At 40.4% G+C, this 27359-nt stretch overlaps 3 protein-coding genes across 7 annotated transcripts in view; 1 reads left to right on the top strand and 2 right to left on the bottom strand.

The window, feature by feature from the left end:
• The window catches only part of LOC141910268 (arf-GAP with SH3 domain, ANK repeat and PH domain-containing protein 2-like), a 39572-nt gene extending 28949 nt beyond the window's left edge, over positions 1-10623 (bottom strand). For all 5 annotated transcript variants that reach the window (XM_074800994.1, XM_074800998.1, XM_074800996.1 and 2 more), the window contains exons 1-2: positions 10320-10623; positions 770-842 (exon numbers count right to left, since the gene is read on the bottom strand). In XM_074800994.1, the coding sequence (XP_074657095.1) occupies positions 770-842; positions 10320-10463 (217 nt within the window). In that variant the 5' untranslated portion in view covers positions 10464-10623. The remainder of the gene's footprint in view (positions 1-769; positions 843-10319) is intronic.
• Positions 10624-11637: 1014 nt separating this feature from the next.
• Positions 11638-17570, top strand: LOC141910269 (methenyltetrahydrofolate synthase domain-containing protein-like). Its single transcript, XM_074801000.1, has 7 exons — positions 11638-11757; positions 12111-12290; positions 12728-12945; positions 13526-13730; positions 14581-14782; positions 16477-16636; positions 17420-17570. Coding segments are annotated over exons 1-7 (981 nt in total). The 5' UTR covers positions 11638-11756; the 3' UTR covers positions 17435-17570.
• A 595-nt stretch (positions 17571-18165) lies between these two features.
• LOC141909855 (UDP-N-acetylglucosamine transporter TMEM241 homolog) lies at positions 18166-26165 on the bottom strand. The gene is made up of 13 exons (XM_074800511.1): positions 25879-26165; positions 25613-25709; positions 25491-25537; positions 24437-24520; positions 24267-24348; positions 24113-24190; positions 23272-23398; positions 22252-22330; positions 21915-21949; positions 20786-20855; positions 20593-20695; positions 20124-20188; positions 18166-18551 (listed from the first exon to the last, which is right to left on the bottom strand). The coding sequence occupies exons 2-13, from the start codon at positions 25679-25681 to the stop codon at positions 18347-18349; spliced, it is 1044 nt and encodes a 347-aa protein (XP_074656612.1). The 5' UTR covers positions 25682-25709; positions 25879-26165; the 3' UTR covers positions 18166-18346.
• Positions 26166-27359: the final 1194 nt, after the last annotated feature.

Below are 27359 nucleotides of genomic sequence, written 5' to 3'. Positions count from 1 at the left end.
CTGATAGTTACACAGTGATAGTTACATGGTGATAGTTACAGTCACACTGATAGTTACATGGTGATAGTTACACGGTGATAGTTACACGGTGATAGTTACACGGTGATAGTTACAGTCACACTGATAGTTACATGGTGATAGTTACAGTCACACTGATAGTTACATGGTGATAGTTACACGGTGATAGTTACACGGTGATAGTTACATGGTGATAGTTACAGTCACACTGATAGTTACAGCATCACTGATAGTTACAGCAACACTGATAGTTACAGCATCATTGATAGTTACAGTCACACTGATAGTTACATGGTGATAGTTACACGGTGATAGTTACAGTCACACTGATAGTTACAGCAACACTGATAGTTACAGTCACACTGATAGTTACAGCAACACTGATAGTTACAGTCACATTGATAGTTACAGTCACACTGATAGTTACACAGTGAGATAGTTACACGCGGATATTTACAGCCACACTGATAGTTACGGTGATAGTCATCGCGGCCAGGGAGGGACACGGGCGGCAGAACCAGCGAGGGGTCACCCACAATCATTTCAATTCCGAAGACATTAGTTTCCAATACCGAGCTATTTGACACCGTATATTTGAACTATAAGAGGCCAATTAACACGGTTTCTATAGAAGACAAATACTGAACCTGGATATAGAAGATAACCCAGTTTGCAGCGTTACCAGGGGAGGAGGGGAGGAGGGGGAGGAGAGGGAGGGGGAAAGGGGCTGCTTCCTGTTACTGGTACTTACTACTTCCCGAGTTATACAGGGCTTTTATTGATTTCTTCGTTTTATTCAGACCACTTCGGTCGAAATCTAACGTCTACAAAATAGAAGATGAGAAATTAACGAAATGATGACACCGAACCAGTTTACGTCACAGCTGATTATTATACACATGGACCAGTTTACATGACACGGCTGATTTCAGCCAAAATTGTTTCCTTTAGACTGCTCAGTTTATTTCAGCATTCTTGAAGATTTCTGCTAGGATAGAAGTAATCGACGCATCAAATATTTATAAACACACGGAAACATTTTGGACTCTTGATTCTCGGGAATTTTTACGTTTACGAGAACACAAAAAATTCTGTGAGGACTGAGGAAATACATATCCAGTTTTAATTGTTCGAAATCATTGAATCTACACATCACTTGTGGGTGTGTGTGCCAGTGGTAAACAGGGTGTGGCACCTCTAGTCTATTTATAGACAATTAAGAGATTTGAAATAACACCGAGGTAGATCCCCGAGGAGTTGCTGGAAAATATCGGCTACCGGACCAAGATCTACCGTGAGAGTGAATTCTACCGTGAGAGTGAATCCAGTTTTAACCAAGGTAGATCCCGAGGAGTTGCTGGTAAATATCGGTTACCGGGCCAAGATCTACAGTCGTGAGAGTGAATCCAGTTTTAACCAAGGTAGATTCCCGAGGAGTTACTTGTGAATATCGGTTACCGGGCCAAGATCTACAGTCGTGAGAGTGAATCCAGTTTTAATCAAGGTAGATCCCTGAGGAGTTGCTGGTAAATATCGGCTACCGGGCCAAGATCTACAGTGAGAGTGAATCCAGTTTTAACCAAGGTAGATCCCCGAGGAGTTGCTGGTAAATATCGGCTACTGGGCCAAGATCTACAGTTGTGAGAGTGAATCCAGTTTTAACCAAGGTAGATCCGCGAGGAGTTGCTTGTGAATATCGGTTACCGGGCCAAGATCTACAGTCGTGAGAGTGAATCCAGTTTTAATCAAGGTAGATCCCCGAGGAGTTGCTGGTAGATATCGGCTACCGGGCCAAGATCTACAGTCGTGAGAGTGAATCCAGTTTTAATCAAGGTAGATCCCCGAGGAGTTGCTGGTAAATATCGGCTAGCGGACCAAGATCTACTGTGAGAGTGAATCCAGTTTTAACCAAGGTAGATCCCCGAGGAGTTGCTGGTAAATATCGGCTACCGGGCCAAGATCTACAGTGAGAGTGAATCCAGTTTTAACCAAGGTAGATCCGCGAGGAGTTGCTGGTGAATATCGGTTACCGGGCCAAGATCTACAGTCGTGAGAGTGAATCCAGTTTTAATCAAGGTAGATCCCCGAGGAGTTGCTGGTAAATATCGGCTACCGGGCCAAGATCTACAGTTGTGAGAGTGAATCCAGTTTTAACCAAGGTAGATCCCCGAGGAGTTGCTGGTAAATATCGGCTAGCGGACCAAGATCTACTGTGAGAATCCAGTTTTAACCAAGGTAGATCCCCGAGGAGCTCTACAGTTGGCTGACAATGTGAATTGCGTAGGACCCTAGGTTAGGCGGGGTCAGGGTTAGCTAGCCCCGGCAATCCTAGCTGGTAGCTGTTTGTTTACGTATATGAGTCGAGTAGTTGTTGTTAAATCACAGTGAAACGCTTTTATCATCTGGTTCAATTGAAGCCCCTATAACGAACAATACATTCGATACTATCTAATATTGAACAAATCATTTCAGATTTCAACGCCTGAATATATGATGATATAATCATGCACTACGAGGATATGGTATATATCAGACAATAACAGGCTGCATGTAACTGAGGCTGAATCTAACCATCGGTCGTACACAGGATTGTATCCATCAGGAACAACCACCCTGTATAAATAATCTCTTAAGCCTAGCGCACATCGACACTGCGATTGGAGACAACTAGTTGCAAGGCAGTTTTCGGCGCATGAGAGGAACTGGCTGGATACGATCAGTTGCTTGAATGTGTCGATGTGAGCGAGCTTACGATTGGTAAGCGTCGATCTATCTCCAGTTCCAGCCAGTTGCCCGTGTTCTACTTTTGAGCAACTGGTTGTACTCAATCGCAGTCATATCCGTCGATGTGCGCGCTCTGGATCTGGACGATCGACACGCGCCATGCAGTTGCTGCAACTGACCGGTCGTAACTAGATTTCGATGTGCGCGGGGTAATCGTTCGGTAGCAACTAGTTGTCTCCAATCGCAGTGTCGATGTGCGCTAGGCTTTATAGACCTGTTTAACGCAGAATCACTATTGAATACCCGGCATGTCGACAATAATTACAGGCCTATCTATTAGCTTTATGTAAAAAAAAAGTCATGAGCGCGAGGACAGAGATGAAATGTTTGACTGACACAAAAATTAGCCACCGGTAATGAAGAGCGCTGACTACAGCTATCTGTGGATAGTACCCGACTTATTGATCACGATCATGTTTAGTATTTCATTAATTATAAAGTATACTACGTTAACTATTGCATCAAGTCAAGAGAGTAAGATTCTAATTCAGGGTCCCTACAGTTATTCCAATGCGAATGATTGAATTACACAAATGAGTTATCGATGTTATAGGTGTTGAAACATATATACAATTACAATCAGATGAAAACACTGAAATTAGTATGTGTGAAAGTGCTTCATTTGCACGAGGCGCGAAGCCCTGAAAGACTTGTCTGGGGATCCTCTACCAGAAAACTTCTAAAGCAATTTTTCACGTTTTTGGCAGCATTTCAGAAATTTCATCGGCGACTCGTCCCCTCCGTCATGATTCGAATCTAGCCTCGTGGCCCGGACAGAGATTTCCACTCTGATGAAAATCTTCGAAAATCATTTCGTAGAAATTTTATCGGGATGAAAAATTTTTACAAAAGTTACGCAGACCATCCAGATTTCTAAATCAAATGGAAGTAAAATTATTTCCGTTTTACTATAGGCCTATAACACAGAATCGATTTATTTCCCATCCACACATCTATTTAATTCTGCTGTATATTTCCTTCGGGTATTTTTACCTATTGTATACCTCTACCCAGATCTATGGCATTATTTCCGCGTATCACAAATAAAAAATACAAATAAATGACTGTATATTATTTACTTTTTCAATTGCATTAATCTAGAAATATGTGTTATATCTAAACTGCGCATTCATTTCCAAAAATCAAGAAAAATATTGTATCTAAATGTCATCTAGTGTAAATATGACTATCACGTCCGATGTTATTTTCATGCCGACTGTCTAATTTTTTATAGCAATAATTACCGATTTCAATTTCGACTATCTAGATTCATGTTATATCTATTACTGTGCGTTTAATAATACAAGTTTGTCATCTAGCATAAATGAGAATAAGTCAAATGTTAATAAATTCTTATCGGTATTTCGAACTTGGTCAGTGTTGTTACGCTCTGTGAAAGTAGCTCATCTATTTCAATAAGGTCTTATTCAGGGATGAAAACGACCCATACTGAAAAAGTCGGAAAATATTTAAAAAAAAAGGATTATTTTGGGGAACAAAAATCAGTAACTTTTAGCCAAAAAACTTACTTCCTTTCGGTCAAAATGTTAATAGTTTGGGCCTGAATTAGAGCCGCTTTTTGAATGAGACGCCATATTGGTTTCTCCGACTCCGCAGTTGCGCTAACAACTGCCGAAAACCGTCTTAAGGAGCACTCCTCTAACTACGGAGCACTCCGATGTGACGCCCGCGATTGAGGTGATTAAAGCGATTGAGGTGATTTACACCGGTCTCGGGAATAAAGAAAATGTTAGAAAAGGTCGGAAATCCGTCTACGGTCGGAAGATTTTCATCCCTGCTTATTGTGTACGCTTAATGTTATTATATTATGTCATGGCCAACAATTAAAACCTGTATTTTTTGCTACGCTCGATCCAACTGAACTTCAGATATTGGAGTTAGTCGACAATAGTCGAACTAAATGAAACCGAATGTCAGTTAGTCGGAAGTATGGTTGGGTCTAGAGATCGTCGATCACGGGTTTGAACACGCTGTCGCGCTGTATTTCGGACCTATTTGAACGAGATGGTGAAATACGACCGAACTATGTGTGGTGGTTTCCGACCACGAGTCGACGAACCGCGTGAAACCTGAAGTTCACCCACTCAGATACGATAACATCGCTTTCATCCGGGGAAGAAATGAAAAAACAGACCGTCGCGATCGGGGTAAGATGAGGACTTCTAGGATCACGGGCAAATCCAGCACCAATTTTCCACACCGCACCCGGGATTTGAGAACCAGGACCCAGTTCCACAGTTGTGAGTTAGAGTTAACTCTGAGTTAAAGTTCATTTTCATTGTTTTAACCCAGGGTCAAATCTTAACTCAGAACCGTGGAACTGGACCCAGGGCATTTCATAATCAGCACAGGGCGCTTTTTTGTGGCCACTGACTAACTGACAGGTTCCCCGTATAGCATGCATCGTACTGGGACCCTTATACTTGAGGAAATGTCGTAAACAAGTTATATCAGAGAGATTGTCATTCGACGTGTCACAAGCAAAAATCGTTTTCTGTTTATCCATGGAACGTGATGTAGAAATTCAAAACATCATTTGCAGGGAAAACGACAGTTTTTCAATAACCCATTATGGAATACATCGAGTGGATATAGTTTGAATCTGTGCCTGGAGCATATTCTAGCCCCACGTTGTAGTAGGCTGTGGCTATAACCCATTATGGAATACATCGAGTGGATACAGTTTTAATCTGTGCCTGGAGCATATTCTAGCCCCACGTTGTAGTAGGCTGTGGCTATAACCCATTATGGAATACATCGAGTGGATACGGTTTTAATCTGTGCCTGGAGCATATTCTAGCCCCACGTTGTAGTAGGCTGTGGCTATAACCCATTATGGAATACATCGAGTGGATACAGTTTTAATCTGTGCCTGGAGCATATTCTAGCCCCACGTTGTAGTAGGCTGTGGCTATAACCCATTATGGAATACATCGAGTGGATACAGTTTTAATCTGTGCCTGGAGCATATTCTAGCCCCACGTTGTAGTAGGCTGTGGCTATAACCCATTATGGAATACATCGAGTGGATACAGTTTTAATCTGTGCCTGGAGCATATTCTAGCCCCACGTTGTAGTAGGCTGTGGCTATAACCCAGTATGGAATACATCGAGTGGATACAGTTTTAATCTGTGCCTGGAGCATATTCTAGCCCCACGTTGTAGTAGGCTGTGGCTATAACCCATTATGGAATACATCGAGTGGATACGGTTTGAATCTGTGCCTGGAGCATATTCTAGCCCCACGTTGTAGTAGGCTGTCGCTATAACCCATTATGGAATACATCGAGTGGATACGGTTTTAATCTGTGCCTGGAGCATATTCTAGCCCCACGTTGTAGTAGGCTGTCGCTATAACCCATTATGGAATACATCGAGTGGATACAGTTTTAATCTGTGCCTGGAGCATATTCTAGCCCCACGTTGTAGTAGGCTGTGGCTATAACCCATTATGGAATACATCGAGTGGATACAGTTTTAATCTGTGCCTGGAGCATATTCTAGCCCCACGTTGTAGTAGGCTGTCGCTATAACCCATTATGGAATACATCGAGTGGATACGGTTTGAATCTGTGCCTGGAGCATATTCTAGCCCCACGTTGTAGTAGGCTGTGGCTATAACCCATTATGGAATACATCGAGTGGATACGGTTTGAATCTGTGCCTGGAGCATATTCTAGCCCCGCGTTGTAGTAGGCTGTGGCTATCAACTGGACCAGCCACCACCGCATCAATCCTCGCAATGGTATCATAAAGTGATATTGTGAGCTGTAAGAGGAGACGCTGTCGATGTATGGCAGTGTTTATGTAGTGTTCGACGAGAGAAGCTTAAAATATTGACATATATTATAAAATCAATGATACTAAATCATTGTAACTGTAAGCATCATAGAGGAGAGTAAACTGGAGGTATTACAGCATATACCACAGCGACCCTGGGTATTACAGTATATACCACAGTAACCCTGGGTATTACAGTATATACCACAGCGACCCTGGGTATTACAGTATATACCACAGTAACCCTGGGTATTACAGTATATACCACAGTAACCCTGGGTATTACAGTATATACCACAGCGACTATCTGGGTATTACAGTATATACCACAGCAACTATCAGGGTATTACAGTATACCACAGCAACTATCTGGGTATTACAGTATACCAAAGCAACTATCTGGGTATTACAGTATACCAAAGCAACTATCTGGGTATTACAGTATACCAAAGCAACTATCTGGGTATTTCAGTATATACCACAGCAACTATCAGGGTATTACAGTATACCACAGCAACTATCTGGGTATTACAGTATATACCACAGTAACCCTGGGTATTACAGTATATACCACAGCAACTATCTGGGTATTACAGTATAACACAGCAACTATCAGGGTATTACAGTATACCACAGCAACTATCAGGGTATTACAGTATACCACAGCAACTATCTGGGTATTACAGTATATACCACAGCAACTATCTGGGTATTACAGTATAACACAGCAACTATCTGGGTATTACAGTATAACTGGGTATTACAGTATAACACAGCAACTATCTGGGTATTACAGTATAACACAGCAACTATCTGGGTATTACAGTAGGCCTATAACACAGCAATCCTGGGTATTACAGTATATACCACAGCAACTATCTGGGTATTACCCAATACCACAGCAACTATCTGGGTATTACAGTATATACCACAGCAACCCTGAGTATTACAGTTTACCACAGCAACTATCTAGGTATTACAGTACACCACAGCAACTATCTGGGTATTACCCGATACCACAGCAACTATCTGGGTATTACAGTATATACCACAGCAACTATCTGGGTATTACAGTATATACCACAGTAACCCTGGGTATTACAGTATATACCACAGCAACTATCTGGGTATTACAGTATATACCACAGAAACTATCTGGGTATTACAGTATACCATTACAACCCTGGGTCCAGTTCCACAGTTCTCTGTTAAGATTTAACTCTGAGTTAGACTCATTGAAAATGAACTGATTTTAACTCAGAGTTAACTCTAACTCACAACTGTGGAACTGGATCCTGGGTATTACCCAATACCACAGCAACCACCTGGGTATTACCCGATACCACAGCAACTATCTAGGTATTACCCAATACCATAGCAACTTTCTGGGTATTACCCGATACCACAGCAACTATCTAGGTATTACTGTTACAGTACCACAGCAACCCCAGGTATTACTCTATACCACAGGAACCTAGGCTATAACATCAAATCATAGTCTATGTATGAAAATCTAAAAAAGGCAACCAATTGTTATATTAGAGTAGGATAATGGACAGTGAGGGTGTTTGTATGAGGTATGTCTGTGTATGGGTGTATTACAACGCATTGACCTCAATTAGACCTACCATCATATTTCATGAGGTTAATTACTTTAGACAGTAATATTTATAGTCAGTAATTACCACGCCAGAATTATCATCAATTTGTGGCCATTCATGTATTTACTGTGTCAATGTCCCGTCTAGAGACCTAACGCAAACACCCCTCTCTCTGTCCCCTCCCCCGAGGAGCCAGTGTCAGTGGCAGCAAATTCAATTCGTCTTCATTTAGCTGTGTCTAATCCATTAATTTCCATAAAGTTTACGCGAGGTCATAAAAACATATCTCCATTTACAAACAGGCTTAAATCCCACGACATTCATGCTAAAAAATGCCTCCGAAACCATGGGTAATCACATCTACAGAGCTTCATCACAGGGAGGCGACATGTTGCCATAGTCCTGGTTTGTGCCGAAAATATCCTGGCCGCAGCGAATAATAAAACGCGAGAAATGCTTCCAGCAGCTGCAAAGTGACCAGTATCGGCCGCGTTTACTGTTTTGGTTAACTTTATAGAACCTGTGACACGGTTCAACTTAGTACCAGGTCCGACCCCAATAATCCTAGTTCATTTTCAATTTAGTTAAACTCTTGTATCAAATCTTAATTTGGGTTTTCGATTATAAATAACTAGGCCTAACTTCTTTAATTAAACTCAAACACTCTTTCATTTCTCCCAAGGGACTTCGTGGCAAGGTTCCAAAGTTACTGGCTATTACCGTCGGTTGATTTAACTGATTATATATAGGCATACATAAAACGATTTAAATAAACTAAGGGCTTTTAATTGAGCACTTTAACCGAGAACTCAATATTTTTGCGAAAAGGAATGATAAATTTTACGACCTAACTGGAATAAGTGTTATTCAGTAATTAAAATTAGCCTAAAAGATGGATGAATTCTTCACTACTGTCTGTCACACATGCTCTTCGTGCGACGTTTTTGTCCGTAATTCCGTTAATAATCGGTTGATCTGTAAATATTATGCATCAATTTGTTCAGTAAGGAATTTGCATTCAGAAATAAACCATGAACTGGCAGAAATTTGTTAGTGTTTTCTTCTATCAGCGATAGTTTACCTAGCATACGCTCGCGTAATGCTGAAAAACGGCTTTTATGGCCCGTCACGTGGCGCCACCTACTGTATTTTGATATGCTAATGAGCAGGTGATGACGTCACTGTAACGTTTCCGAGCGTCCGCGGAGCGGATTTTTCAGCATTACGCGAGCGTATGCTTAGTAAACTATCGCTCATAAATGAAAACAAAAACAACTTAAGTGAAAATTGTTGTTTATTTCTGAATGCAAATTCCTCACTGAACAAATTGATGCATAATAAAGGTAGATAAACCGATTATTAACGAAATTACGGACCAAAACGTCGCACGGAGAGTAGGTGTGACAGACAGTAGTTGTCAAATTACTTGAAGTTTGTATTTCTTTCAGCCTAGTTTGGCTTACATTATGCCTCTAGAATAAATTCCTTATCTGATCCAATTGAGTTACTAGCCTCTAGAATACTTTCCTATTCGCCCAACATTAATGATCACTCTACCACAGGGACTTATCATAATTGATAGTGAATGAAAACTAGTAGGCCTATCAATATATAGGCCTATACTTTTTCCAGGAGGGTTCATAAAAATGTTCTAAACAGCCGACCAAAATCTCTAATAATAGCCGAGTCCTATACGGCATATTGTTATAAGATAATATGGTACCGATTATATAGTACCGTTCGCCCACTTTGTCTTGAGTACATTCCTTCAAGGAAATGATTTTAAAAATTTTTAGGGAGGGGGGTTCATGACCCCTGAAACCCCCCTCCTGTCCGGATCCGTGCCTGCAATCCCGGTATAGTATTAGTAAAAAACCGGGTTACAGTAGGCCTACTAGGGTTTGTCATTGATACTGGTTTTGACATTTTCACTATCTATTGCGACAAGTCCCTGTGGACTGTCCTAATCAGACCCACTGACAATCCCAGTTCACTTTTCAGACTAACCATTTTACCTCCTTGTCCTTGGTCTCCGGACCGAGTCGGTCAGTTTCTTGATCCCTTCCAGCCCTGCCTCCCACCCGACTCCCTTCCGCCTCTCAAACTCTCACTCACCTCTTCTAGACTGGAAACTGTACTGCGACATTGCGGCATCAAATCAACGAAACTAGAAGTGGTCGGTGAACTGAGATCGTCCCAGGTTTGAGTGAGGAATTCACTGACTGTCAAACTGTCAGGCGATGGTGGTGGCGGTCCCATACTGTCTGTTGTGTAACTATCTTATATTCCACACGAATCACCACAGATAATCCAAGCGATTCTGATTTGTTTTCTTACACAGGTTCAAAAAGTGAAAGAGAAGCGCCACCGAGAGACGTTCAGAACTCGGGCTTAGCGCTATAGACAACCAGGAAGTAAATTACACGGCTCCAGGTCTGACGCGAGAAACGAAATCATCTAAACACTGACCTCGGGCAAGTGTGGGAAATTCGTGAAACGCTGGATAGATCGATTGATAGACTGGTTACCGGTCTCAGTAGGACAGGCGACCGGTCTAAAACTTAAATTGTTATTTTGCCCTAAATCAACAGTTCTGAACGAGTTAGGTCGGAAATAAACGTAATAAATAAACAAATAAACGAACGAGGCAGCGAGAAATTTACTTTTATTTTGAAAAACATTATCATTCCATATAGAAATAAAGAAAAATTTGAGCATTTCAATTCGCCTCCGACACTAAGTGTGATAAAAGTCTATTTATTCGAAGAAAACTCGGCTCAAGCTGTTTTTATTTCTTGTATTGATTTCATGGTTCTATAACTATTGTAAAGCGGGTGAAATCGCGATCATTACCATTATTGATATTGGAACAATTCAATTATTTCTAATCGACTGATTAGTTTTTGTTAATTACGTATCAGATCTATTTGATAAGCCTACGAGTTATTCGATATTCGATAGAACCCCGCCCAGCACCCCTCAATTCGTGTAAAAGCATTCCGATTTTATATGAATTTTATTGTTGTTATTTACATCTATTGGGGACTTCATTGAGAAATAAATTGTAACTTTTCAACAATCTAATTTCTTTCATCTTGAATCGTTGTTTTTTCGTCGAATTTTGTTTAGTGACCAGACAAAAAACATAAATATCACATTCTACTTTTTGAGAGATTGTTAATTTCTACTCAGGTTTAAGATGATTTATCTTTCACGAGTTTTTCGAAGAAAAGCGAGCAAGGAGAACTAAATTAACGAGAGATTGTTAATTTGTTTCAAGATGATTTATCTTTCACGAGTTTTCGACCACAATCGGGCTTTAGAAGAGAACTAAATTAACTAGAGATTCTTCAAAAATCATGTCCCAAAATCGTACTCGAACCAAGACGATGGGAGGTTATATAAACTAGTTAACATAAATAACACGAGGTGGCAGCACGGGACGGTATGGATTGTTTATCTCGTACTACTCTGGATTGATCACCGCAGTTCAGGTTCGAATCCGAATGTTGACCTACCGGAGCGGCCTATAGCGAGATACAGTCATCGGGAAGTAAGTTCAAGTCTGGAACTTTTAACTCGTCGGCGAATTTGAGGTTGACATTTATTTGATCATTGACTGGTTTCAGTTCTCGTCTTGCCTCTTGGCATCGACGATCCATCCATTCTGTGAACTTTCAATTTCAATTCGTATCAATCAGCCAATAAATCAGAATACCAGACAAAACCTGCGTCTTAGAATTAAACCCTTCTTGAAGAACTAGAGTTTTACCCCGCAGAATAGTGTCTAAATACCGGTCGTTGTTACAGTCCATTTCCCCACCGAGATATCTGAAATATTGGTCCGACGTGTCGGACTGTTACCGGTAACCTCTGTTTCCATGCCGGAATTTTGTCCATTTTCAGTGTCTGTTCGAGGTACCAATAGAGGGTGTGGCGGTGGTAGAGGAGGCGGTAGATCAGACCGTCAGATGCCGCATCACCCAGCAGCAGCAGCTGCAGTTCAATATCAAGGAAGTTCCACAGGGTCTAACAAGAATAAGACTGCTGTACCGAAAGAATTACCGAATCTTGAATTACCAACCAGTAAGTATCACAAAACAATGAATATAAATCATTGTTGCTATTCTCAAGACCCAGTTCCACAATTCTGAGTTAAATTTGACTCAGAGTTAGACTCATGGAAAATGAACTGAGCCTAACTAGGAGTGAACTCTTAATTCACAACTGTGGAACTGGACCCAGATGGTTAATCTGGATAGTAGACCCTCCCCTTCAATCCACCCGTGGTTAACATTTGTAATTCGCCCAAAACCTCAATTGGTTGGAGCATGTACATTTGGCAAGTGAAAGATGCTGCGTTCAAATCGCTGTGTCGCTGTGATCGACAAGATTTTTAGCTCATGGCGCCCAGTGGATTGAGGTAGCTCTGTGTGGCGCCCAGTGGATTGAGGGTATTACAAATAGACATACTAGGCTAATGTCCAAATATAGAACATGTTTTCTTTCTCATTTTGCGCTAGATTTGACTAAAGACAGTATTCGGAACTGCGTGTGGGATTATTTAGAGCGTTACGACATCGCCGCGTTCCCGCGACCTTGTCACCGTCGGATACCGAACTATAAAGGAGCGGACGTAGCGTGTAATCGCCTGGCGACGCTCGACTTTTTCAAAACGGCGAAAACCGTTAAAATCAACCCGGATAAAGCTCAACAACAAGCGAGATTCCTCACTCTCGTCGTAAGTTTATCATCAAAAGTTTTTCAAAAGTCAGGAAGAGTGATTTGCCTTAATTTCTGATCAGAGGGAGGCTAAAAATCTAGACAAAAGTTCATTGAAAATGAACTCAATTTCGATTGAAAAATTCAATTGATACAACACACTACATCCAGACAGATACCGTAGCTGACGTGGCACCTGCCCCTATTATTTCTAGTAAAAACTGATACCCTGGTTCTCATTTCGGCTTGACTGGCCACCTGTCTAGCTTTTTAAAAAGCTATTATCAAACTAACAATAACCGACCTGGCAGTTATAGAAATTTACTCATTAGGGGGTCATTCATTTATTACGTACACATTAGGGGAGGGGGGAGGGGGGTCAGTGCAATTGCGTACTGTAATGCTTAATGTATATGAAAAAATGGCCGATTTTGCGTACAGAGGGGGAGGGGGGTTGAAAAATTCTAATTTTATGCGTACGTAATAAATGAATGACCCCCTTACAAATGTTATTGCCGTTTACAAAATGACCAGTCCGATTAGGAGATATGAGTTATCGTTTTTAACTTAGCCATAAATTCTATGATCCTTTTTTGCAGGCTAATAAAACTCTGCTGGTGCCGACGCCGAGATTGTCGAGTGGATTATTCAATCGTATAAATCCGCCGCTAGGCTGTAACCATCGCGTATTGAACGTGTGTTCGACTAGTCGCGGCGTTCAACAGTTCAGTTCACCGGTCGGACTAGACGCTGCCGTTCGTATAGACGTCATAGTCATCGGTTCGGTGGCTGTTTCCAGGAACGGTAAGAGCTACTCGATCGCCTGTCTCGTTATAATCAAGATGGCCGATCAGCACTTTCATATGAACTTAAAAACATTTAATACGGTTAATTTCGAAATCCCTATGAAGATATATCAGCTGAAAGTCAGAATATTAAGGTCTATTGCGCTAGCTTACAACTCTGGGTCCAGTTCCACAGTTCTGAGTTAAGATTTGACCCTGGGTTAAAACATTGAAAATGAACTAACTTTAACTCAGAGTTAACTCTAACTCACAACTGTGGTACTGGGTCCTGGTTCGTCAAAGTATCAAATCTCTGATCTTTCTAGTTAGTTACCTAATCTTTGGTGGTAAGCTTTTTATAATCGGATGGGCTTATACCAACCAATACGTGATTTGTGAAAATATCAGATCGTGAAACTAAACCACAGACAGGTTACTGACTATGATCTTTCGAACTGTCGTTCATCAGAACATGGGGAAAGTTCTGTTTTTACCGGGAAAATACGGGGAATTCGGAAGTGGATGGAATAGTGGTCACCCCGATAGCGTTTAAACCAGACTATCCCTCGTATGATTTTACGTAGATATTTTTCTAATGCAGAGAGATACAATTGTCAGAATTTGAGATTTTGACGAGCCAAGGGCTAAAACTCAGAATTTGAGGGATTATGTACCCTCAAAAATGGATTTTGGAATTTGAGGGGTTTTTGAGGAGCCAAGGGCTAAAACTCAGAATTTGAGGGATTTTGTACCCTCAAAAATACATTTTGGAATTTGAGGAGTTTTTGAAGGATTTGAGGGGCTGTAGGAACCATGGATAAAGACTATTCCTCGTATGATTATTATACGTAGATATTTTTCTCACGCAGGATTACGTCTGGGTAAAGGTGAAGGTTACGCGGACCTGGAGTACGCTATGATGCGTTGTATGAACGCCGTTAGCGACGAGACGCCGGTGATCACCTGTATACACGACTGTCAGATCGTCGATCTACCCGACAAGTTATTCGAACAGCACGACGTTCCGGTCGATTATATAGTGACTCCGACTCAAATCATCTCATGCCCGAGGTATAGATTGTTAGAACCTGTTAATATAAGGCTTGACCCTTTCAGTGATGACTAATCAATACCCTATAGTGCTGAAGATAATTTGAAAATTGTGAAAAATTCCACCCTAGTGTGTTGAATAACGGGAATACAACTATAGTGCATCTACACCGCGGTGCGGTGTATCGTTAGTTACTAGTATTTCACTATGTTTGACAGGTGCTGCCATCTTTCAAGAGAGATAATTAGTTATTACTAATTAAATCAATACACCGCAGTGCAGTGTACTAGCAAAATCCATCACTGATTCGTACACCGCACTGCGGTGTAGACGCACTGAAAGGGTCAACAATAATGATAGCTTGAAAATTCCGGTTGCTGGAAATGTGTTTCCAAATACAAATATTGATAGAAATGCAGTAAAAATCTGAAAGAAATGAAAATAATTGTAACAACGACAATTCGATAGTTTTTGCGCTGAGAATTCCATTCTAGGCTCTTTTTCAAAATGAACTAATTGAAGCTGATAATATTAAAAGGTTGAATCGACTGGATTCAGGCTGATGGTGTTTGTCCTGAATCGGTATTCAAGGAAGTTTAGGCTAAACAAAAATGATACCTTGTTTCTCCACAGCGGTCGGGTCATTTTTGTAAAATATGATAAAATTTGTAAACAGTTCGTTTCTATAGCGGGGTAGATAGGCGCCCGGCCGGGTCAACTTATCAGCTCGACAGAGCGGAGAAACAAGGTATCAATTTTCTTTTTAGCCTAAGCCGGGTTTCGACTAAGTGTATTCCGGTTAGAGTAAAGCCGGTTACGAACTCAACCAGATTACGCTTCCCTGAGTATGGGATGAATCTAATAAGGCATGAATAAAGATCAGAAAATGTCTATATGCAGACGGTTCACCGAGTCGACCGGTACCGAGTAGGGTGGAGTCTGCTGTACAAGAAAAATGTCGTACTGGCAAAATATCCATTTTTACTAGAAGTTTATTAGTACGTGAGATGAATTTGACTGTTGTAAATATAAGCCCGGTTTCGACTAAACGGATTCCAGTTAAGATAAAAGCTATTCCAGGTTATAAACTCAACCGGCTACTTCTATCGGGTTTATATGCTCTTCTGCGTATGAGAAAATCTAATGTCTATTTATTAATGTTATTTGTTAAAATCCTTCATTTTGTGAAATTTCTTGGATTTGAACATTGTTACCATGCCTACGCCACCCTGATTTAGTTGTTGAGACCCCACAAGAAAAATAACTTCATTTCGTAGGCATGGTGACAATGTAAAAATTCAAGAAATTTCACAAAATGGTGGATTTTCTCTCTCATTCAACTGGACTTAAGGAGTCTTTTTGCCAATCCATCTAATTGGTACAGAACTGGAAATATATCGGATATTCAGTTGTTGTCCGCGATTTTTGGCATTCTGTTAAGACATAAATGAGGTATGTACCCCAAAAAGTAAGCAAAATATCCAAGAAAAACAGGTCTCATCCATTAATAAATAGACATTAGTATAGTCATGCATAAAGATCGGTAAATGTTAATGCCGACGGTTTACTGAGTCAACCGGTACTGAAAAGGGTGGAGTCTGCTGTACCAGTACTAGAAAAATGTTGTTTTGGCAAAATATCCATTTCCTAGAAGTTATCCGTTTCCTAGAAGTACCTGAGATGAATTTGACTGTTGTAAATGCTGTAAATTCAGGACGTTTGCGAAACCTAGCGGTATTTATTGGAACGAACTGACGCTCGAGAAACTGAATAAAATACCGGTTCTGCGTTTACTGCAAAAACGACAACAAATCGCTGGCGTAGATACCAGTTTAAAACCAGCAGCGCCGCCTAGCAGCAAGGATATTAAACAGGTAGGCCTACAGATGATCTGGATTGCGAGATCCCCTGATTCTTTGGTGTGTGGAAAATTAAAATTTTTGTGCCACAAAATGCATCTGGAGTCTATAAGATTTCAAAATATTTTCTGGCAGAGATCCCTTAGGGGTCATTCATTTATTACGTACGCATTAGGGGAGGGGGGCTGATTTTGCGTGCAGAAGGGGAGGGGGGGTTGGAAAATTTCAAATTTTATGCGTACGTAATAAATGAATAATCCCTTATACATTATGTGGGGGCTGTGATACCAGACCGACCAGTTCCTGAGCAGACTTCACGAGGGCGTTCAGTGTCTGGTTATGTATTCTGGTTTAGTAATAGCAATTTACAGATTACGAACTCTCAACCGGCCGTTTATATCGGGTGCTCTCAGTAATAGGTAGAGTGTATTCCGATCAAAACGAATGCATCTGAAGAGAATTCAAGAATCGGGGTCCGATCTAAGCACTCGTCCAAATGCCCGGGACAAGTATATTCTCATCAGGGCGAGTAGGTTATCATTTATCAGTTGTCCGCCGGGCTAGTGCAATTTTATGTCACAAAGCTTTTTTTCCCGCTCGATACAACGGATGATAGCGCCACCAATCGGACTGCCTGTGTAGGGCAGGTAGATTTTGGAGGGGGCAAGCGAAGTTTCAGATATGCTTCAACCCCGGGCATTTGGCTTTCGTTCCTTAGATCGGACCCTGAAGAATCAGTAGAAACCAATTATAAACTGCTTGGATCAATCTGTGACTAAAATGGTCTAAATTTTTCAGAAGGAAGATTCGTGACACGGATTGAACAAATGGAGCTGCAGGAATACAGGAATCGTAATACATGTATATAGTAAATACAATATCTAGTCAAATAGAAACTCCTGAATTAGAAACTCTTTAACTTGTATTTTACAGAAAATGAAATAAAATTCTAAAATAACCGACATAAAAACTTAACATTTGCCTTAGAGGATTCATTGATGCAATACTGGAATCGCGGTCAGTCACAGTCAAATGAGGGGAGGCTACAGTAGCGAGCGAAAATCCACCAGGATCGCTAGTGTACTCGGGGGCCGATCTAGGGTCTGATTCAGGGAGGGGTGCACCCCCCTGATACAAGGCATATCAGATGAATTGTAAATAACGCTGGCTGGCTGGCCGTTAAATAACCAAGGTTCTTACAAATCTGGGAATCTGAAATACTCTTGATTTTTCCCAGACCCTTGACCATATCAAATTCTTTTTGAATAAACCATAAGATATCCTCAGTGAGGGCGGTATCATCAAGAGGTTCTTAGTGCCACTCATTACCAGCAACAAGATGTCGAAAATTCAAATTTGCTGATTATATTATCAGATATCCTCAGTGAGGGCTGTTTCTTATCATATCAAGAGGTTCCTTGTGTCACTCGTCACCAGCAAGAACAACAAGACACCAAAAATGGTAAATTCCCTGATTAAATTCTAAGATATCCTCAGTGAGGGCTGTTTCTTATCAAGAGGTTCCATGTGCCACTCATCACCAGCAAGAACAACGAGACGCCAAAAATTTGATTCCCTAACTTCAAGAAGAATAAAAGAGTTCCCTGATTTTCAATAAATTCAACTCGATATTTTCACAGACGGACATCGAATAAATGCATTATTTATCATCAGTTTTTACAAAATAAAATAAATTAACTTAAATCGATAAAAAGAGATTTGAATTCAAGAGGAAGCGTTAAGAGTATTGGAATGGTTGTCGATAGTAACCTGCTGCTGCTGCGGGGGAGAGGGAGGAGGTGGAGACTGTTGCCGGGGCGACGAGTGCAGTAGATGCGGAGGACTCATCGTTGCCGTAGTGATGATTGTACGGTGTTGCGACCACGAGATATACGACAGGAACGTAACAGCGCCGAAATTAACAACCATCCTGAAATAATGTATTTCAGCGATTAAACGTAAGTCAGACCCAAGAGGGAACGGGTTAGACGCGGATCAACAGATCAGTGGTCCAGATCAACTTAGACCCGGATCAACAGATCAGTGGTCCAGATCAACTTAGACGCGGATCAACAGATCAGTGGTCCAGATCAACTTAGACCCGGATCAACAGATCAGTGGTCCAGATCAACTTAGACCCGGATCAACAGATCAGTGGTCCAGATCAACTTAGACCCGGATCAACAGATCAGTGGTCCAGATCAACTTAGACGCGGATCAACAGATCAGTGGTCCAGATCAACTTAGACCCGGATCAACAGATCAGTGGTCCAGATCAACTTAGACCCGGATCAACAGATCAGTGGTCCAGATCAACTTAGACCCGGATCAACAGATCAGTGGTCCAGATCAACTTAGACCCGGATCAACAGATCAGTGGTCCAGATCAACTTAGACCCGGATCAACAGATCAGTGGTCCAGATCAACTTAGACGCGGATCAACAGATCAGTGGTCCAGATCAACTTAGACCCGGATCAACAGATCAGTGGTCCAGATCAACTTAGACCCGGATCAACAGATCAGTGGTCCAGATCAACTTAGACCCGGATCAACAGATCAGTGGTCCAGATCAACTTAGACCCGGATCAACAGATCAGTGGTCCAGATCAACTTAGACGCGGATCAACAGATCAGTGGTCCAGATCAACTTAGACCCGGATCAACAGATCAGTGGTCCAGATCAACTTAGACCCGGATCAACAGATCAGTGGTCCAGATCAACTTAGACCCGGATCAACAGATCAGTGGTCCAGATCAACTTAGACGCGGATCAACAGATCAGTGGTCCAGATCAACTTAGACCCGGATCAACAGATCAGTGGTCCAGATCAACTTAGACCCGGATCAACAGATCAGTGGTCCAGATCAACTTAGTTAGTAACCTAATCGTTGGTGGTAAGCTTTTTATAATCGGATGGGCTTATACCAACTCAGTGGTTTCTTTCAACACCAACTCAGTGGTTTGTGAAAATATCCCATCGTGAAACTAAACCACAGTCAGGTTACTGACTAAGATCAACTTAGACCCGGTTTAACAGATTGTATGCACATGGCTCCCACAGTTATATGAATTCAAAATTCCCAAGTATTTCATGGGTGATTTTCCAATTTTCCCAAATGCAAATGAACACATATCATCGTGCTACAATCAACATTTCAGTGGTGACTGGTTGATGTTGATTTTCAAAGGAAATAGCTGAAGAAAGTTCCCGAAAATGAATTTCCCAAATATTTCCTTGATTTGAGGAAAATTTTTTCAAATTCCCAAATATTTCTTGGGTGTATAAACTTGAGAATTTTGAAATAATTCCCAGTTGGGAATTATCATTTCAAAATTTCCCAAGTTTTTTCCAATTTCCCTGTTCTGTGGGAACCATGGTATGCAACTCAGATCAGTGATCAAGATCAACACAGATCAGTGATCAAGATCAACTCAGATCATAGGCAACTGATGGATTTTAGGCTGAATATATAAATAATTATTATTATCATAAACTCACCAGAAAATTCCGGTTGCTGGAAATGTGTTTCCAAATACAAATATTGATAGAAATGCGGTAAAAATCTGAAAGAAATTAAAATAATTGTAACATCGACAATTCGATAGTTTTTGCGCTGAGAATTCCATTCTAGGCTCTTTTTCAAAATGAACTAATTGAAGCTGATAATATTAAAACGTTGAATCGACTGGATTCAGGCTGATGGTGTATGTCCTGAATCGGTATTCAAGGAAGTTTAGGCTAAACAAAAATGATACCTAGTTTCTCCGCAGCGGCCGGGTCATTTTTGTAAAATATGATAAAATTTGTAAACAGTTCATTTCTATAGCGGCCGGGTCTGTTATGGTGAAATTGATCACGATTTAAAAAAAAGTAATGTATAGGGTAGATAGGCGGCCGGCCGGGTCAACATTTAAGCTCAGCAGAGCGAAGAAAACAAGGTATCGATTATTTCAGCCTTAATACGAACCTTCGCGATCGATTCCATGAATTCCTCATTAGAAATGAAGTTCGTATTTTCGCGAGCTTTCAGTCGAATCGTACACAAATTTAGAAACACGCCATAAACGCCGCTGAAAAATATCACGATCGTCTTTATGATGTCGTAACTGAATTGAAATCCCCCTACGATGTCATCGCAGCGAAGTATGAAATGTCTTTACCTGAAAACGCATCCGACGTAGAATTTGTAGAAATATAAATACTCGAAATTACGAGCAGCAAGCGCATCACCTAAGAGACAAGAGAGAGAGAACAATCATGCTACGGGCTATTATTATCATTATTTTTATTATCATTATTATTATTATTATTCTTATTGTTTTGTTCTTAATAATTGTAATAGTATTTTTTCTACATAGCGGTCTTTTCAATATTAAATATTTATAACTTTGCTATTATTATGTCAATTTTTGACCTTAGCAAATATAACTAATTGTAAAATTTTCCCTGAAATAAAGCTATATATATATATATATATATATATATATATATATATATATATATTAAAAAATTATCATGTTACGGGTTGATTCAGGGTTCATGTTGCCAGTGTATGTTGTGTGTGGTTCATCTAATGTCTTGAGAGTATATCAGGTGGCTCGCTCATTTTTGACTGTATATACCGGTACCTGATAAAAGTCTTATTAGGACCAGAAAGCATTGGCAGTCGACCTGAATAATTGTTTTTTAATCCAATTCAAACTGTATCGAGGGATTCCAAAACGCTTTCATTGAAAGGGGTTGAAAAAAGAAATTTGACTCCATGATTTGAAAGTTTAACAATATGTTTCCATGCCTACCGACTGAAGTTCGGTACGTAGGCATGGAAACATATTGTTAAACTTTCAAATCATGGAGTCAATTTTCTCTCATGAACCCCTTTCAATGAAGGATATTTGGATATCCTTCAATACAGTTTCAAATGGATTAAAAAATGATGTTTTAGGTCGACTGCCAGTCCTTTCTGGTCCTAATAAGACTTTTGTACCATGAAAACTGACTGAATTAGGCCACCAGGAATGCTCTCAAGTCAAGTTGAAATAGACATTAGGGTACATTCGCTAAAGCAGCTTTAATGTTTCTCTGTAGAGTTGAGGAGCGATGCGCTTTTGAAATGGATTTAATTTTGATTATCAATCACGCGATAAACAGTGAAATGTACCAATTTTTCCTCCCGAAATCCTGGATCTGCTGTGTACACAGTGGAGGCTACGTGGAATCACCCGGGTGTGCTATGTTAAGCCACCAGGGGGCGCAACTAGAGACCAGCGGGGGTGGCAGAATACTTACCTAGAAACACACTGGAAGGAGCAAGTATCACAACACTGTAAAACAAAAACAGAAACCGTTTAATAATAGTGTAACATCGCGGACCAGGGACCAGTTTCACAAACAGGATTAAAGCCTAAATCGATTCAAGATAAACTGAATTAATGAAGAAATTAAATCGATTTAAGAGTTAAACCTTTTTGTGAAACTAGGCCCAGGGACCAGTTTCACAAACAGGTTAAACTCTTAAATCGATTTAATTTCTTCATTAATTCAGTTTATCTTAAATCGATTTGGGTCTAAATCCTTTTCGTAAAAACTGGGCCCAGGGGGGTACACATACCGATACACTACTCACCTGAAAACGTATTTCATAAATAAATTCTCAATCGCCGAAACTTTCGATTCAGAGACCGACGACCAAACGTTCATAACACCTGAAATAATTGGATGAGAAGAGAGAGCGTTCAGTATTAACACTGCAGGGCCATCCAGTGACTACAGCACAGTGAATAAGGGCACCAACTTTGAAAAGGGCCAGTATTAATGCCCGGCGAGCGAGTTTGAGTTTGAGTGCCATTTATTGGTATCATGCCACTAAATTTGCCTTAACATTCAATTTGCTTGTGCCTTTTTAGATTTTTGGCGAAATTTGCCCTTTTTCGATTAGATTTATAGAGCAAAAATAATGTCTCTTTTAGAATAGTGCCCCTTTGAGTAAAAAAAAAAATGCCGTCAGTTGCCTTTTATGATTTTGGGCAATTTATTTTCATTCACATTTTGCTTTAGTCCTAGTACAGAAAGGCAGAAAGGGAATTATTTTTTATGGCTCACAAATTGTGTGCCTTTTTATTTACTTTTTTCCCGAAACAACAATTTTTCATTGGCATTTGAAAACTGCGACTACCGCACGTGCTGCATGCGCGATAGTCTGGATCCTGCGCTGCTCTTAACTTGTGAGACCTAGGACCAGTTTCATGAAACAGTTAAAGCTGAAATAGTTGTTTTCACTGAAAACATAATGTAACGGATAATAATTAAACCAAAAATCTTTAGTTTAACCCTTTCAGTGCTGGCTAATTAATACCCTATAGTGCTGGAGATAATTTAAAAATTCCACCCCAGTGTGTTGAATAACGGGAATACCGCATCTACACCGCGGTGCGGTGTATCGTTAGTTACTAGTATTTCACTATGTTTGACAGGTGCTGCCATCTTTCAATACAGATAAAAGCTAATTACTGATTACATCAATACACCGCGGTGCGGTGTACTAGCAAAATCCATCGCTGATTTATACACCGCACTGTGGTGTAGACGCACTGAAAGGGTTAAACCCAGTGATTCGTGATCGAGTAAAAAATCAGTATGAATTCACCTGACGATAAAATATGAACGATCATCCACTTGTACGCGACCGGATTCAGGAATATATCCTGTCTGGCGGCCATTACAGCAGACGCCATAGATAACATCACTAATATATACTTAATACCAAATACAACCTGCAGATACAGAGAAACAACGCGTTAACCACAGAGGAGGAGGCCGGATGCTGATCTTTAACCGCAGACTATTTCTTTGAGTTTTCCATCATTTTGTCAGGAATATTTAGGCAGGTTTTGATCGGTCTGAAAATCAAATCAAACGTGCTTGATGTTATGAGCGATCAGTGAATATACTCGGTGAAATATTACATACTGAATCGTGCGATCATTTGATTCGCTAATCGGCCTGAATCTTCAGACTGAATCTATACATCAACCTTGGGCTCCCAAAATTCAATTGAATGACTCGTCCAATCCGTCACAAGCTTCATTGTGTGTTATTTTTAGGATATTCCATAAAAATGTTGGGTCATGTTGCTCAAACGTTGTACAATAAATACCATAGTAACAATGAACTTTTAATTGTCACCATGTCAACTATCCACTGGTTAACTCTAACCTACTTTTGAGCAACTACAGCCCCTGATAAATACTATAGTAACAATGAACTTTTAATTGTCACCACGTCAACTATCCACTGGTTAACTCTAACCTACTTTTGAGCAACTGCAGCCCCTGATAAATACTATAGTAACAATGAACTTTTAATAGTCACCACGTCAACTATCCACTGGTTAGCTCTAACCTACTTTTGAGCAACCGGCCCGTTGTCCATTGTGTATCGCACGAGAACGCTGCGGACTTGCAGCTGTAGCCGTATTTTACTCTTACCCGCCGATGAATGGCGACTTCACCGATCATCGTAATCAAACTTGTCAAACTGTGCAAAACGAGGAAAATCGGAATCGGCTGAAAACAGAAAATTAAATCATCCATTACTCATTACTCAGATCATTGTTTTGCGATGGCCATAAACGCGACTTACCAGTTTGGAGAGGGCCTTTGAGCCGGAGTAAATACTTATTACAAACAAAATCAAACACGGAAATGATCGAAACAAATCATTCCTGAAAATATATTCAATAATTAATACAGGTTTTCAAAATGCTGAATCGTAGAGAGTTGAGATGAGCGCAAATACTAAACTGTCGTTACCTGTGAACTGTCGTAAAATTGAGTTTGATTTTCTTGTGCGAACACAGCAATCTCAACACAATGGCGCCGACTAGAGTCTGCCATCTGTAAATGAAACAACCTTAAAAATACTACAGTTCTCGACCCAGATTTAGTTTCTATCAAATATTCGGTTAATTAATCTGGTCTAATATATTTCAAATGTTCAGTTTTTTCGCTCGGTTCAATGGACACAGTATTTGGTAAATTCTAGTCTGGTCAACAGGGCTGGGTTTCATAGACGTGGAAGAAAAATAGTTCCTGGGAACATTTCGAAATTCGTCAGTCATAACCATGGTTTCTCATTGTTACTACGGTGGTTGTTACCCAGATTGAGGATTTATCCCTAGGGATAGCTTAGATACTCGGTCTATGAAACCGGGCCCAGGAGATTTAGAGTCTAGAATACTGGGGCTCAGTTCCACAGTTCTGAGTTACGTAAGATTTGACTATGAGTTAACTCATTGAAAATGAACTAACTCACAACTGTGGAACTGGACCTCCATTAGACCAGGTCGATGTAGTGGATATAGTCACTAATCGCCTTCTGCGGGGACTTAACCCTTTCAGTGCGCCTACACCGCAGTGCGGTGTATAAATCAGTTTTTTACAATCCTAATTTACAATCCTATCCTAGAAATTTACAATCCTAAAGACTTTGCTAGTACACTGCAATGCAGCGTATTGATGTAATTAGTAATTATCTCTCTTGAGAAATGGCAGCACCTGTCAAACATAGTAAAATACTAGTAACTAACGATACACTGCACCGCGGTGTAGACGCACTATAGTGGTATTCCCATTATTCAACACACTAGGGTGGAATTTTTAAACATTTTCAAATTATCTCTAGCACTATAGGGTATTAACTAGTCAACACTGAAAGGGTTAAATGGAGAATAGTTCAAATTGATTCCACAGTTCTGGACGAAGTAGCACAATTAAGAAATTATAAATCTAATGTTTCGATAAAGAAGTGTGGTACGAGTCAGTGCTGATATAACGAGGTCAAGGCCTAACGCTTGTCGTCTCTTACCCCTGGAAGATCGTCGGGTATGTAAATTTGAGAATCGTCAAAACATACTGAAAATAATCAAAGGGTTTGAATTAATAGATGTAGTCTCAAATTACAGGGTTAGAATCCTGGAGGGATCTTACCTTATTCACAAATACAGTACAAAGGGATAAAAGGATGAAAGCTATTTGAACCTGATAAGTTTTAATCATGTTGTTATTTCACAGTGATAAAAACAACCTAAAATAAGATAAAATATAAGACAATTAAGACTTGAGTAATTTGTTCACAGGCAGTGGGCCGTGTTTTTGCATGTGAAATGTGTCTGCTCGTGACAACCATCCTCCGTCGGCAGGGATTTAGCTACACTCAGCCACGCAGAAATTGATTGATTTGAACTCGAGCTCACCTCTAGTTTCTGCTCCCTTACGGCTCGATAGAAGACCTGCTGTCTAATTGACTAATAGACAGTTGTTAGTAGAGGCAGTACTCGGTCTAATACTAATAGTTTAAACCCTGCTGCAATAAATTACCACCCTAGCTGCAGTTTTTATCTTGAGACTATCGGAAATTTTGGTAATGTCTTAGAGCATCCACGAAATGTAATTATCGGTACCGAAACCGTATCACGACGAGTATAGTAATAAATATGCTTAATAATTTTGTTTTTTTAGCACGACTCGCGCGACGACCTTCAGAATGTTGTCTCTTTTTTACCAAACAAGGGGCGTACTCTTTTATGACCTCCAAAGTATCCGTCCGAAATCTCCGGGTGGCTCCAAAAAGTCACGTGACCAAGAGCACGATTGGAGGCAAACGGATTATCCGATCTGATAAAAGAATACGCCCAACGTCAACTGACTTATTACTCGCATGCCGCAGTAGACCACGTTATTTTACATTTAAGGCGTTTTTACGAGCATCCGATTTTTGCGATCGATTTCGTGAACGATTTGCTCCGATCGTACGATCGAATCGAACGTTCGTAAAAATGACGATGGATTTGGCTAATCACATGACATAAATATGTATGGTTTTGAACTACCCGGTGCCGCCATCTTGGAAATCGAATCGCCAAATCGCTCGCCGAACGAGTTGGTCGATTTCAAAAATCGATCGGAAAATAGTGTTCGTAAAAACACCGATCGTGAAATCGATCGCAAAAATCGGTGCTCGTAAATGCGTTCCTACGATCGATCGCAAAAATCGAATGCTCGTAAAAACGCCTCCGATCACTGGGTACCACAGAACACAAGTTGTCTGATTGTCACTGGGTACCACGGAACATGAGTTGTTTGATTGTCACTGGGTACCACAGAACACAAGTTGTTTAATTATCACTGGGTACCACGGAACACGAGTTGTTTGATTGTCACTGGGTACCACGGAACACAAGTTGTTTAATTGTCACTGGGTACCACAGAATACAAGTTGTTTAATTATCACTGGGTACCACGGAACACAAGTTGTTTAATTATCACTGGGTACCACGGAACACAAGTTGTTTAATTATCACTGGGTACCACAGAACACAAGTTGTTTAATTATCACTGGGTACCACGGAACACAAGTTGTTTAATTGTCACTGGGTACCACGGAACACGAGTTGTTTGATTGTCACTGGGTACCACGGAACACAAGTTGTTTGATTGTCACTGGGTACCACAGAACACATGTTATTTTACATTTAATCACTTGGTACCACAGAAAACATTTTATTTAATTATCACTGGGTTCCACAGAACAAAAGTTGTTTAATTATCACTGGGTACCACGGAACACAAGTTGTTTAATTGTCACTGGGTACCACAGAATACAAGTTGTTTAATTATCACTGGGTACCACGGAACACAAGTTGTTTAATTGTCACTGGGTACCACAGAACACAAG

Source organism: Tubulanus polymorphus, chromosome 8 (assembly GCF_964204645.1).
Source record: "Tubulanus polymorphus chromosome 8, tnTubPoly1.2, whole genome shotgun sequence".
In the NCBI taxonomy this organism is placed as follows: domain Eukaryota; kingdom Metazoa; phylum Nemertea; class Palaeonemertea; order Tubulaniformes; family Tubulanidae; genus Tubulanus; species Tubulanus polymorphus.
The sequence above is the reverse complement of the archived record's forward strand: the minus strand, read 5'-3'. Positions and strand labels throughout refer to the sequence as shown.

What these genes read in the sequence shown, in the direction of transcription:
- LOC141909855 (XM_074800511.1), bottom strand. Translation starts at nt 25,681, where the DNA reads ATGATTAAAACTTATCAGGTTCAAATAGCTTTCATCCTTTTATCCCTT. An exon ending in TACCCGACGATCTTCCAGGG is followed by an intron (nt 24,521 to 25,490) that starts GTAAGAGACGAC and finishes TTTCATTTACAG; the next exon opens with ATGGCAGACTCTAGTCGGCG. An exon ending in AAGTCGCCATTCATCGGCGG is followed by an intron (nt 23,399 to 24,112) that starts GTAAGAGTAAAA and finishes CTGTATCTGCAG; the next exon opens with GTTGTATTTGGTATTAAGTA.
- LOC141910269 (XM_074801000.1), top strand. An exon ending in GAATCTTGAATTACCAACCA is followed by an intron (nt 12,291 to 12,727) that starts GTAAGTATCACA and finishes ATTTTGCGCTAG; the next exon opens with ATTTGACTAAAGACAGTATT. An exon ending in CAAATCATCTCATGCCCGAG is followed by an intron (nt 14,783 to 16,476) that starts GTATAGATTGTT and finishes CTGTAAATTCAG; the next exon opens with GACGTTTGCGAAACCTAGCG.